This window comes from Spermophilus citellus, assembly GCF_964194105.1.
Source record: "Spermophilus citellus genome assembly, chromosome: 10".
NCBI lineage: Eukaryota > Metazoa > Chordata > Mammalia > Rodentia > Sciuridae > Spermophilus > Spermophilus citellus.
Genome location: NC_138197.1, coordinates 73,647,319 through 73,659,739, shown reverse-complemented (window position 1 = coordinate 73,659,739; position 12,421 = coordinate 73,647,319). Strand labels below are relative to the sequence as shown.

The following is a 12,421-nucleotide window of genomic DNA, read 5'->3' as shown; positions in this document are numbered from 1 at the left end:
TCAGTTTCCCTGTCGCTAAGAAAGCCACGGGGACAGAGGAAGGAGGTTCGACCTGCATACAGTTTAGAGGTCACTCTTGAGTGGACCATCAGGTTGGAATTCATCATATGCATGGGAGAAACGCAGACCTGGCTGGACTCCTGGGTGAAAAGGAGGGCTGGGAGAGGCTTGGAGCCCTACGTGCCCCCGCTGGCCGGGAGTAAGGCGGGGGCGGGGTGTGGGCAGAAACCACACTGGGCTCAAGTTTCCTCTCTTGGCCAGAAGGGGCAGGAGGAGAGGAGGGCCACGGGGAAAAGGGGAGGGTTGGAGGAAGAACTGAGAACTCAGACCGAGGGCTTCAGAGACCAGTCCGGTGCTCCAGCCAGCTTCAGGACTCTGCGCTTAGCGGGTTGGAGCCTCCACACTCAGCGCCCAGAAATGGCCCAGGGGCGGGGCGCGGCCCTGGCCGGTTCTCAGAGGTAACAGGGATCCTCGCCCAGGAGGTGTCAGCTCTGACCTAGCCTCCCCAGAGCCAACACCCGGAGCCTCACCCCTCGCCTCATCCTGCTTGGATTCTGCCACAGGTACCTGAAAGGTGGGGTGGGGGAGGGGAGCGATCCTAGGAGGACCCACGGGTCACGCTGGGGAGGTGGAGGAGGTGGAAGGAGAAAATAACCAACTTTCAGTACGGTTCTAGGAGACCTTCCCAGACTGCCCCTGGTTTAGGAATTTGACATCTTTGGGAACTCCTCTGGGAGAAGATCTAGATGGCTTCTTAGGTGTTCTGGGATCCTTCCGATGGGAGGTTGTGGGTGCCGACCACCTGAGGCGCTCCTGAGGGACTGAAGAGTAGCCAGAAGGAACCTTTCAACTGGTGGGCTGTCCTGGGGGAACCCAAAGACTCCCAGGTGTTATGGTAACACCATTTCATTCTGCTGCATTGTCCAGCGCGCTGGGAAGATTGTGGGGAATCGCGGGATTGGAGACCCTGGATGTCTGGACTTCTGAGAAGTGTTGCTTCAGCAAGATGTGTTGGTTGGGTGAAGAGTGCTGGGATCTTGCCTCTCATTAACCCTTCTCTTGTATGGGCCCCGTTGCAGTCGGGATCAGCTGGCACTGCAACAGAGAGGAAGGCATCCCAACCACAGTGTTGTTCCTTCCATCTGGAACTTGGCTACTGGGGAAATGGGGATGCGGTGGAAGAGAATGGGGATGGTATCTGATCTGCTGAGGTCCGGAGTCTCTAGTCATTGGTGTCAGAAGATTGGAATTTGGGGTCTAGGGATAGAATGACAGGATAGCAGAAACCTGTTCCCCCCCTTTCCCTTGTTCCCATACACATGTTTGAGTCATATATGTCCCCAGAGGACTGCACTCACTCTGCTCAAATCTCTCTCTTCCCTTTTCCTTCACACAAGTACTTTCTCTGTCTTGCCTCTGTGTGCTTCTTCCTCTTTGGAAGTTCTTCCTAATCTTTTTAACTAAGTTGGTTACCTGATAACCCACACTCCAAATTTTATTGATCTTTCCCCTGTATTGACACCTGGAGAAGTGGAAGTAGTCTAATAAGCCTGAGAACTGGGACACTGGGGCAAGCCCCCTCTCTATCATACTCCTTTGTCAAGGAAGTTAAGAGCCTTGGACAGCAGTGGGGGCCAAATATCCTCCTCCCACCAGCATCCTTCTCCAAATGATCCTGAATCCCTAAGCATAAAGCTCTGTTTCATTCTGTGAGCACTCCAGGATTGTGATAAGATCTTCCTGGAGATTTGGGGATATAGCTCAGTGGTAGATCACTTACTTAACATGTACAAGAACTTGGGTTCAATTCCCAACACTGCCAAAAAAAAAAAAAAAAAAATCCTTCTGACTGACACCATCTGGGTGAATAAGGAGGATGGATTTTCGTTCCTGATAGTGACTCCATTTCTACCTGATCCATAATGTTGAGAAATAAGAGAAGGAATGAAGTAAAGTGGTTGTGTGACGTCAAGATTTAGAGCTGCTAATTACAAAGAAAAGGGACATAGGGAAGTCCACTCTACTTCTTTTCCAGTATTTCTTTCCCCTGTTTCTGATTTTTTTTTTTTTTTTTTTTTTTTTTTTTGTGGTACTGGGGATTGAACCCAGGGCTTTGTGTGTGAGGCAAGCACTCTACCAACTGAGCTATGTCCCCAGCCCCATTTTTTTTTCCTTTTTTAGTACTGGGGATTGAACCCAGGAGCACTAAACCACTGAGCCATATCCCCAGCCCTTTTTTATATTTTATTTAGAGACAGGGCCTTTTTTTTTTTTTTTAATACGGGGGATTGAACCTAGGGGCACTCGACCACTAAGCCACATACCTAGTCCTATTTTGTATCTTATTTAGAGACAGGGTCTCACTGAGTTGCTTAGCACCTTGCTTTTTTCTGAGGCTGGCTTTGAACTCGCAATCCTCCTGTCTCAGCCTCCTGAGCTCCTCGGATTATAGGCTCGTGCCACCACACCCAGCTGTTTCTGCATTCTTTATGGCCATTCTGTCTGCTTCATTTCTGATTACATCCTCCTTAGGGATCTAGCCACTGGCTGCCAACTTGCTGGTCCTCTGAAAGGTAGGCTTCTAGAACCCCCCAAACTTTACTTCACTTTCACTTGTTATAAAGACCATCATTCATTCTTGAGTTCTGGTGAACATCAAGCTCTTACTTCCCCTGCAGCCTGGTGCATCCTTGCCGCTGCACCAGACAGCTGGCTCAAGCTGGCCCAGAGATCTCAACTCCTTCTCTCTCAGCCTCCTGCCTCCCCCTGCTCTTCTTTCATGTTCTCATTTTCCTATTACAGCAAGAAGGGGAAGACCGAGTTCCAAGTCTTCATCAGAAAGGGCTGATTTAGCCAGTGTGGTGGTGCATGCCTGTAATCCCAGCTGTTCAAGAGCCTGAGGAGAGAGGATGACAGGTTTGAGGCCAGCCTTGGAAACTTAGCAAGACCCTGTCTCACAACAGAATAAAACAAAGGCTCATGACATCTAGGCTCAGAGATGAACTGCCTAGATCAAGGTTTTTTTTTTTTTTTGTTTTGTTTTTGGTGGGGAGGGTACTGGAGTTTGGGCTCAGGATCACTTGACCTCTGAGCCACATCCCTGGCCCTACTTTTTGTATTTTATTTAGAGACAGAGTCTCACTGAGTTGTTTAACATTTTGCTTTTTGCCTGAGGCTGGCTTTGAACTCTCATGGGATTACAGAAATGCACCCCTATCCCCAGCCCAGCCTAGATCAAGGTTTTGAAGCTGGAAGAAGTCTAGAGAAGAACACTTGTTGATATCCTTTCTGGTTTTCTGTTCTTTCCTGTAAATCCATACAGATGGATTATTTTAGTGTTTCTCATGGTGAAATTGGGCTGTTGCATGAGAATCATCAGGCACTTGTTAAAATGCTGGTTCTTAGTTCCTGTGCTATGAATTGTTTTTATAAAGATAGAGAGAGGAGAGAGAGAGAGAGAGAGAGAGAGAGAGAGAGAGAGAGAGAGAGAGAGAGAATTTTTTAATATTTATTTTTTAGTTATCGGCGGACACAACATCTTTGTTGGTATGTGGTGCTGAGGATTGAACCCGGGCTGCACGCATGCCAGGCGAGCGCGCTACCACTTGAGCCACAACCCCAGCCCCCCTGTGCTATGAATTTAACCCAGCAGGCCTGCAGCAGCTTTCTGGAATCTTGTTTTTTACACATATCCCAGGTGAATGTGGTACACAAAGGTTGTGACTCCCAGAGCTAGATGTAATCTATTTCCTCTCAGCAATAATTTTCTTCAGTCCTGTCTCCATTTGATGGAAGAGACTGAATGTGAAGAAATTTGCCCAAGGTCCTGCATCTTTTTTTTTTTTTTAATTTTTTTTAAAGAGAGAGAGAGAGAGAATTTTTTTAATATTTATTTTTTAGTTTTCGGCGGACACAACATCTTTGTTGGTATGTGGTGCTGAGGATCGAACCCGGGCTGCACGCATGCCAGGCGAGTGCGCTACCGCTTGAGCCACATCCCCAGCCCAAGGTCCTGCATCTTGAAGGCCAGAGAACCTGGTCTCCTGCCTCCTAGAGCAGAATCTTTGTACTGCACCTTTGGCTCAGATCCAGGAAGACAGGAGAGACAAAGGAGGGGTGAGGTGGGTGAAGAACTGTGAAGCAAGAATCATTGTCCCTGCCCTCCAAGTCCCCTTCTCCATTCACTTTGCCTTTGGGCAATTTCCGCCAAACCTGGGTGGGGGAGGGTGGGTTTCCGGTGTTGAAATGGCATCCTGGACAGACATAAACACCCCACCCACTCTGCCCACTGGCCAAGGGCCTGTGCCTACATGGACTCCCAGCTCTGGGGATGGCACTATAATAAGGGGGTGGAGACAGGACTCAGGGAGATCCTCTTTCAAAAGAATAATTTGTACTTTCCACCAATTTTATAGTTAAGTCCAAGAGTAAATTTCTTATTAAATAGTTGTGATGGTCAATCCTTGTGGTGGGTGGGTGAGGTTATCCAGTCCTATCCTCTGTCCCATAAATTTCCTTTATTTTAGCCTGCTTCTCTTCTATGTGGTGGTGGTGGTGGTAATGGTGGTGGTGTGTAAACCTAGGCATGCTGTGTCTGGCCTCAGAGATCAGAAAGCCCCTGCTAAATCTACTTCTCTTGCTGAAGCCAAGGAGAACAGATGCAGTGTTAGGGAACAGAAAGGTAGGACCAGGAAAGGGACTGACAGAGAGAAGACAGAGATAAGGGTTTTCTGAGGATTTTAAGCTGTCAAACAGAAAGGGACCTCCAAGTTCAACTTGTCTAACTTCTTAGTTTTATAAATGAGGAAAGAACAGGCTCTGGATAGGAGTGTAGTACTCAAAGGTCTAAAGAGGTATTCCCCAGCAGGGCATGGTGGTGCACACCTGTAATCCCAGCGATACAGGAGGATGAGGCAGGAGGATCGCAAGTTTGAAGCCAGCCTCAGCAATTTATCAAGGCCCTAAGCAACTTAATGAGATCCTGTCTCAAAAAAAAAAAAAAAAGGCCTGGGGATGTAGCTCAGTGGTAAAGTGCTCCTGGGTTCAATTTTCAACTCCTGGTACAGGAAAAAGAGAGAGAGAGAGAGAGAGAGAGAGAGAGAGAGAGAGCGCGAGAGAGCGCGAGAGCGCATGCCCAGAAGAGAAAAGGGACTGAGACACCACAGAAAGAACTGACTGAAGCAGACTGCCAATAGAGGCCCAGAGTATGAAGACCCAGAAATGATACTGGGAGGCCTTATGGATGAGCAGAGTCAGGTTCCAGATCATATCCTGCCATTTTTCAGCTTGAATCAAAGACCTTATAGGATCTGTGGAAATCTTTTCTTTCTTTTGTACTTGGGATTGAGCCCAGGGGCTCTTTAACACTGAGCCACACCCCAGCCCTTAATATTTTATTTTCAGACAGAGTTTTGCTAAGTTGTTGATGATCCTCTTGCTTCAGCTTCCCTAGTCACTGGGATTTCAGGTGTGTGCTACTGCACCTAACTGTGAAAATCAATCTTATAAACTAATAATGCTTGTAAAGCACTGGAACAGTTCTTTTTCTTTTCTCTTTTCTCTCTCTCTCTCTCTCTCTCTCTCTCTCTCTCTCTCTCTCTCTCTTGTTGAGACAGGGTTTTGCCCGGTTACTAATGGTCTCTCTAGGATGACGAGGCTTGCCTTGAACTTGTGATCCTCCTGCTTTAGCCTCCCAAGTTGCTAGGATTAAGTGAGTGTACCACTATGCCTGGCTTAGGACAGTTTTGACAAGGACTTAATGTCTTTGCTGTGGTTGTCATATTACCTCGGAAGAGGAAAGACCCCTGTTTATGTGAGTTAGGGTATGGCCAAAATGACCCTATGGGGACACAGGGAAGAGGTCCAGGGTCTCTAGAACCCATTCCTTTTTTGCCTCTGCTGCCTGCGGCTGATAAACCTCTTATCTTGCCCAGGCAGGGGAGCCCAGGGTCAGGATAGGAGGAGAGGGCAGGGCTGCTATCAGCCACCAGGCCTGGGCCCTATCAGAGAAGGGGAGGGCCTGTCTGCACTTCCCAAACACTCCTAGGGGATCCCCCACTTACTCTCAGGAAGAAAAGACTGAGACCCAAAAACTGAAGACACAGGAGGAAAGCTGGGGTGACTCCTGATATTTCTTCCCAAGATGGAAAACCAAATCAAGTTTAAGAAGTTCAGAAGATCTGACCCTGTCTCTGGCCAGGAATATAATTTTGGAGAGTGAGAAGTAGGGCAAGGAGAAAGCACCTTGTTTGAAAAAAAGGTAAAAGTTTACTGCGCTTCTCCTAAGGGAACTGCCATGGCCATGGTAGCTGCGATGGAGACCACATCACACAAAAGGACCTTCCAGTTTAAAAGTCCAACATGAGTGCGCCGGCAAGGTCTCCCTCCCCTCAGGTGAAGCTGGAGGGAGCCCAGAGGCAGGACAAACTTGCCAGGCCTAGCAGAAGCTGCTCTAATGCCTTTCTTCCTTCCATACAGGTTGTGGAGGCCCTTCGGGCTTTGGGGGAACCTGGCCCAGATCCTGGCCCAGTAGGATGCCCCCGTGTCCTCCCCAGCAGAGCAGGAACAGGGTGACACAGCTGCCCACTGTGGAGCTGGGCGAGATGGAACTGACTTGGCAAGAGATCATGTCCATTGCTGAGCTGCAGGTGCGCAGGAGGGGAGGGCTGGCGCAGGGGTGGGAAGAGCAGATCTCAGGCTGCCAGTGCTGCCAACAGAGGAAAAGAAATGCTGGGGAGTGTGCATGGAAACATCTGGGGACAATGGGGAGATGGGAGCGTGGATGGCTGGGGAAGGAGTGGTGGGGAGGGAAGGGTCTGATTAGGGTAGAGGCCCCTCTCAGAAACTGCCTGCTCGCCTTTCTCTACCCTACCTCCTTTTCTGCCCTCCCTTTCTCACCTTCTCTTTTGACCTCCCTCTCCTCCAATCCTGCTCATCTTCTTCCCTTATTTCCTCCCCCTGCCCTTAGCAACGGGGCCCCTTTCCCCCAGGTAGCAGAGCAGTAGTTCAGGGGCCTTAGGAAGGGGAGTCAGACTATGCCGGGGTCCTCTCCTCCTACAAGTTGGACAAAGGGGTGTCTGTTGGCCTAACAATGATGCCTTTGTCCCCAGCTGGGTTGGAGCAAGGTGGCTCCCCTACGTGGGTTGGGGGCCTTGTTTCCAGCATGTTCTCTCCTCGCTGCACCTGGGCAGGGACAGGACTGAAGAGTTAGAGGGTAGAGCTTGTGCAGGTTCCCCAAGGTGCTTCTTAGCCTCCAGGCCTGGCTCTGTGCCTGTCTCCAGTCACTGGCCCTGGCACCTTCAGGATCTGCCCTAGGCCCTCCTTCCACAACAGCTCCCTCTGCTGGCACCCAGGGCATGGCCAGGGACTGAACTTGACCCTTTGTCCCTAGATTACCACAGCAGGAAGGGGTTCTGAGGGGTCATCTTGGCTAACAATACCTTGCCTTCCTGAAGGAAATAATGGAGCAGGAGCCATTTTAATACAGTAAGAGCTTCTCTTGAGGAGGAGGTTCTGTAATTGTTCTAATATTAGGTGGTCTTCTCTGAAGTCTGACCCCAGTGACCTCTATTCTTGCTTATGCTGCTTTCTTCTTGGAATGGTTGCATCTCCACTTTGCAAGAAGCTTCCAATTTTGTGCACATCTTTTCTCATTGGGTCTTTGGAAGGACTGTGATAGAGCTGGTTTCTTCTTTTTCTTCTTCTTCTTTTTTTTTTTTTTTTTGGTGCTGGGGATTGAATTCAGGGTTTTGTGCATGTGAGGCAAGCACTCTACCAACTGAGCTATATCCCCAGATTTCTTTTTTAAAATATTTTTTAGTTGTCAATGGACCTTTTTAAAAAATTTTTTTCAGTTGTAGATGGACACAATACCTTTGTTAATATTTTTTATGTGGTGCCAGGATCAAACCCAGTGCCTCACACATGCTAGGCAAGTGCTCTACCACTGAGCCACAATCCCAGCCCCAGGGCTGGCTTCACTTTGGCAGCCTGTCTCAAAACTCTTTTCTCTTTCCTTGCAGGGTCTAAATGCTCCAAGTGAGCCATCCTTTGAGCTCCAAGCCCAGGCCCCATACCCTGGACCTCCACCACCCCCAACTTACTGTCCCTGTTCAATCCACCCAGATCCAGGTTTTCCACTTCCTCCACCACCTTATGAGCTCCCAGCATCTGTGACTCATGTTCCAGAAGACACCCCATACTCCTATGGCAACATGGCCATTCCAGTCTCTAAGCCACTGACCCTTTCAGGCTTGCTCAGTGAGCCCCTCCCAGACCCCTTAACCCTTCTGGACATTGGGCTGCCAGCGGGGCCACCCAAGCCCCAAGAGGACCCAGAATCAGACTCAGGATTATCCCTCAACTACAGTGATGCTGAATCTCTTGAGCTGGAGGGGACAGAGGCTGGCCGGCGGCGGAATGAGTGTGTAGAGATGTATCCAGTGGAGTATCCTTACTCACTTATGTCCAACTCTCTGGCCCACCCCAACTATGCCTTGCCCCCTGCTGAGACCCCCATGGCCTTAGAGCCCTCTTCAGGCCCAGTGCGAACAAAGCCTACTGCACGGGGCGAGGCAGGAAGTCGGGATGAGCGTCGGGCTCTGGCCATGAAGATTCCCTTCCCTACAGACAAGATTGTCAACTTGCCGGTAGATGACTTTAATGAGCTGTTGGCACGGTATCCGCTGACTGAAAGCCAGCTGGCACTAGTTCGGGACATCCGACGTCGGGGCAAGAACAAGGTGGCTGCCCAGAACTGTCGTAAGAGAAAGCTGGAAACCATTGTGCAGTTGGAACGAGAGCTGGAACGGCTGGGCAATGAAAGGGAGAGGCTTCTCAGGGCCCGGGGAGAGGCAGACCGTACCCTGGAGGTCATGCGCCAACAGCTGGCAGAGCTGTACCGTGACATTTTCCAGCACCTTCGGGATGAATCTGGCAACAGCTACTCCCCTGATGAGTATGCTCTGCAACAGGCTGCAGATGGGACCATCTTCCTGGTGCCCCGGGGAACCAAGATGGAGGCCACAGATTGAACTGGCTCAGAGAAGGGGACTGATAAAGGGAACTTTGAGATCCAGAAGACACTGAGTTCATTAGAACTAAAGGGGGAACCCTGGCATTTGGAAGCTACAAGTTGTGTTTGAAGAGGTTTGCCTTGCCTGGGGATGCAGCTGTGGAAGATGATTTGTTTGCTTGCATAGCATGCTTAGCAAGTACAAAACCCTGGGTTTAATCTTCTGCACTGCAAACAAACAAAACAAATTAAAAAAAAAAAACGGGGGGGGGTGGGGGAGTTTGAGGGTGGAGAAGGAGCTTAGCTTCTCAGGCCTCCAACCTCCACCTCTAGTATAGACTTTGGTCTATAAAAAGTTCTGCAGAAATAGCTTTCCACTGTTTTCTTTCTTGAGGGACCTGGGCACTCCCTAGGACACTGCTTGTTGGGGTGGGGAGGGAAGCCTAGGTATTTATCCACCTTCATCCCCCTTTAAGAGACAGGGATAATGGATGATCTGAGGAACCCCCCTCTCTCTCTCTGAAGACCCATTAATAAAGTTGGGAGAGGTGCCAAAACTGGATGGGCCCTCCATGCAAGGTTCCTGATGTTTAGATTCTGGGGATTTAATCCAGGGGTGCTTTACACCCCCATCCCTAGTCCTTTTTATTTTTGAGAGGCTCTCACTAAATTGCTGAGGCTAGCCTTGAATTTGCAATCCTCCAAACTGCTGGGATTACAGGTGTGTGCCACCAAGACCTGTTTAATTAGATCTCTCTTCTCTCTACCTGTGGAGCACAAAAAAAGCCCACAGGCTTTTTTTCTTCTGCTTCTCAGCTTTGGTCATGATGTGCCAGAGCTCTCAGAAAACTGAGTGAACTGTTCTTGATTGGAATGAATTCAATTACACACCAAAGTTTCAGAGCATTTCATACCCAAGCACTGGTAAAACCTAGTCTAAAGTGAAGTAAAATGTGCACTCTCATAAAATCTTTGGACATGTTAGATAATTACTACCCAATTCTTGTTTTGGGGCCTGGGCCCTCTTCAAGACCTTGAAAATCTTTTATTTGGGCTGGGGATGTGGCTCAAGCGGTAGCGTGCTCGCCTGGCATGCATGCGGCCTGGGTTCGATCCTCAGCACCACATACAATAAAGATGTTGTGTCTGCCGAAAACTAAAAAAAAAATATTAAAATTCTCTTTAAAAAAAATCTTTTATTAGCCTTGTCTCACAAAACTCTCCAGGATATAATAAACTAAGTTTTAGATTTTTTAGTCACATCAAAGTTTAATCAAACTCCTTAACTTGGGGTTTGGTACCTCTCAATCTCCTCTATCACTTGAATCATACCACTTCCCTTCTGCAGTGTTTTACCTCCATCCTACCATACCATTTTACAAACTCCATCTCAACAGGGAAAACACACTTCTAGTAGAACCCCAATGCTTACAGATTCCGAAACACATGGTCTCTAGCCTGGGTTTAAGGAATAAAAGCCTAAAGCTTCTTTGCACCCCACCACTGCTAAGGGTGGCTTTGAACTTGTGATCCTCCTGTTTCAGCCTGCCCAGCTGCTGGGATTACAGGCATGCACCACACCTGACCCACATTTTTTGTCAGGGGAAGGGTACCAGGTATTGAACTCAGGGCCACTTGACCACTGAGCTACAGACTCAGCCCTATTTGTATTTTACTTAGAAACAGGGTCTCACAGAGTCACTTAGTGCCTCACTTTTGCTGAGGCTGGCTTTGAACTTTTAATTCTCTTGCCTCAGCATCCTGAGCTGGTGGATTACACTTCTGTGCCAAATAGGCTCCATGCCTCCTATTTCTAACAGGTTTGAAGATATTCCCACATTTCAAGTTGTAAAGAGCAGGGCCTTAGACTAGCTTAGAAAAAGCCTTGTTCCCATGATCACATTCTAATGGAGGAAGGCAATAGTATACTCTGATACATGCTAATCTAAAGCAAAAGTTGGACGTTATCTGGATTATATGATCAAGTGGTTATAGGAACTTGAATAAGACACCAAATCTATTTCCTCATGTTACAAGTATGGAATTTGCCAGGTGTGGTGGTACACACACCTGTAGTCCCCAGCAGTTCTAAGAGGCTAAGGCAGTTAGAATATTGAATTTAAAGACAGCCTCAGCAACTTAGTGAGGCCCTAAGCAACTCAGCAAGGCCCTGTTTCTTAAAATATTAAAAAAGGGTCAGGGATGTGGCTCAGTGGCTAAGGCTTCCAAGTTCAATCCCCAGTACCAAAAATGGGGAATTTACTTTCATAATCTTGTCTAAGTAGAATATGATAAAACTCACTTTTCAATTTCAATAGGATTTCAGTGAACTACAGGATCCTAGAATTCTTTCCCTCCATATAACTGTGCAAAAGATGCCTTTTCACAAATACAAGTCATAAACAGATCCGACACCACTCTTAAAACACGTAAGGGTGGAAGACTCTTACCACGAAGTATTTCAGAATAATATAGCCATGAACAGAGGCAAAATTTCTCCCTAATTCTTTGCTAAAAATTTAGGGCAGAAATGGCACTGTGTAAAATTGAAATGGTCTTACTAAATTGCTCAGGCTGGCCTCTAACTTGTGATACTATTGTCTTAGCCTCTGGAATTGTTAGAATTAGGCATGAGCCACCATGCCAAGCTTCGCCTTTAAGTTTTATTCATCACCTTTGACTTTTGAAATGGGTCTTTTGTTGCATAGGCTAGCCTCAAAATCATGTTCCTGTTTCAATCTCCCAAATAGCTACAACTGCAGACATCTGTCATGCCTGGCTGGCTTAGTACCTTTAAGAAAGTCTTTCATGGGCTGAGGATGTGGCTCAAGTGGTAGCGCACTTGCCTGGCATGCATGCGGCCTGGGTTTGATCCTCAGCACCACATACCAACAAAGATGTTGTTTCCGCCGAAAATTAAATAAATAAATAATATAAAAAAAGGAAGTCTTTCATATTCATTTCTTACCCTTGGAATGAGAATTTTTAAATCTGAGGTATCTGGTCTTCAGTTCATTTCTTTTTTTTTTTTTAAAGAGAGAGTGAGAGAGAGAATTTTTAATATTTATTTTTAGTTCTTGGCGGACACAACATCTTTGTTGGTATGTGGTGCTGAGGATCGAACCCGGGCTGCACGCATTCGAGGCAAGTGCGCTACCGCTTGAGCCACACCCCCAGCCCTTCAGTTCATTTCTTACCCTTGGAATGAGAATTTTAAAATCTGAGGTATCTGGTCAACAAGTACAACTTATTAATCAAAGATGAGTTCTACCATGCTCCTCCTTCTCCATGATAGGCACACAGCTCCCAAAAGATTCATTAAACCCAGTGGCAGGTGTTAAGCTTATATAACTTGACCTTTCCTTGCCAGGGGAACTAGAAACACATGCTCCAGTAGAGTGAAGTAAA

At 47.6% G+C, this 12,421-nt stretch overlaps 1 protein-coding gene across 1 annotated transcript; it reads left to right on the top strand.

The window, feature by feature from the left end:
* Positions 1-322: 322 nt before the first annotated feature.
* NFE2 (nuclear factor, erythroid 2) lies at positions 323-10,135 on the top strand. Its single transcript, XM_081309584.1, has 3 exons — positions 323-563; positions 6,478-6,647; positions 8,022-10,135. Exons 2-3 carry the CDS (start codon positions 6,534-6,536, stop codon positions 9,030-9,032), a joined length of 1,125 nt encoding a protein of 374 aa, XP_081165710.1. The 5' UTR covers positions 323-563; positions 6,478-6,533; the 3' UTR covers positions 9,033-10,135.
* Positions 10,136-12,421: the final 2,286 nt, after the last annotated feature.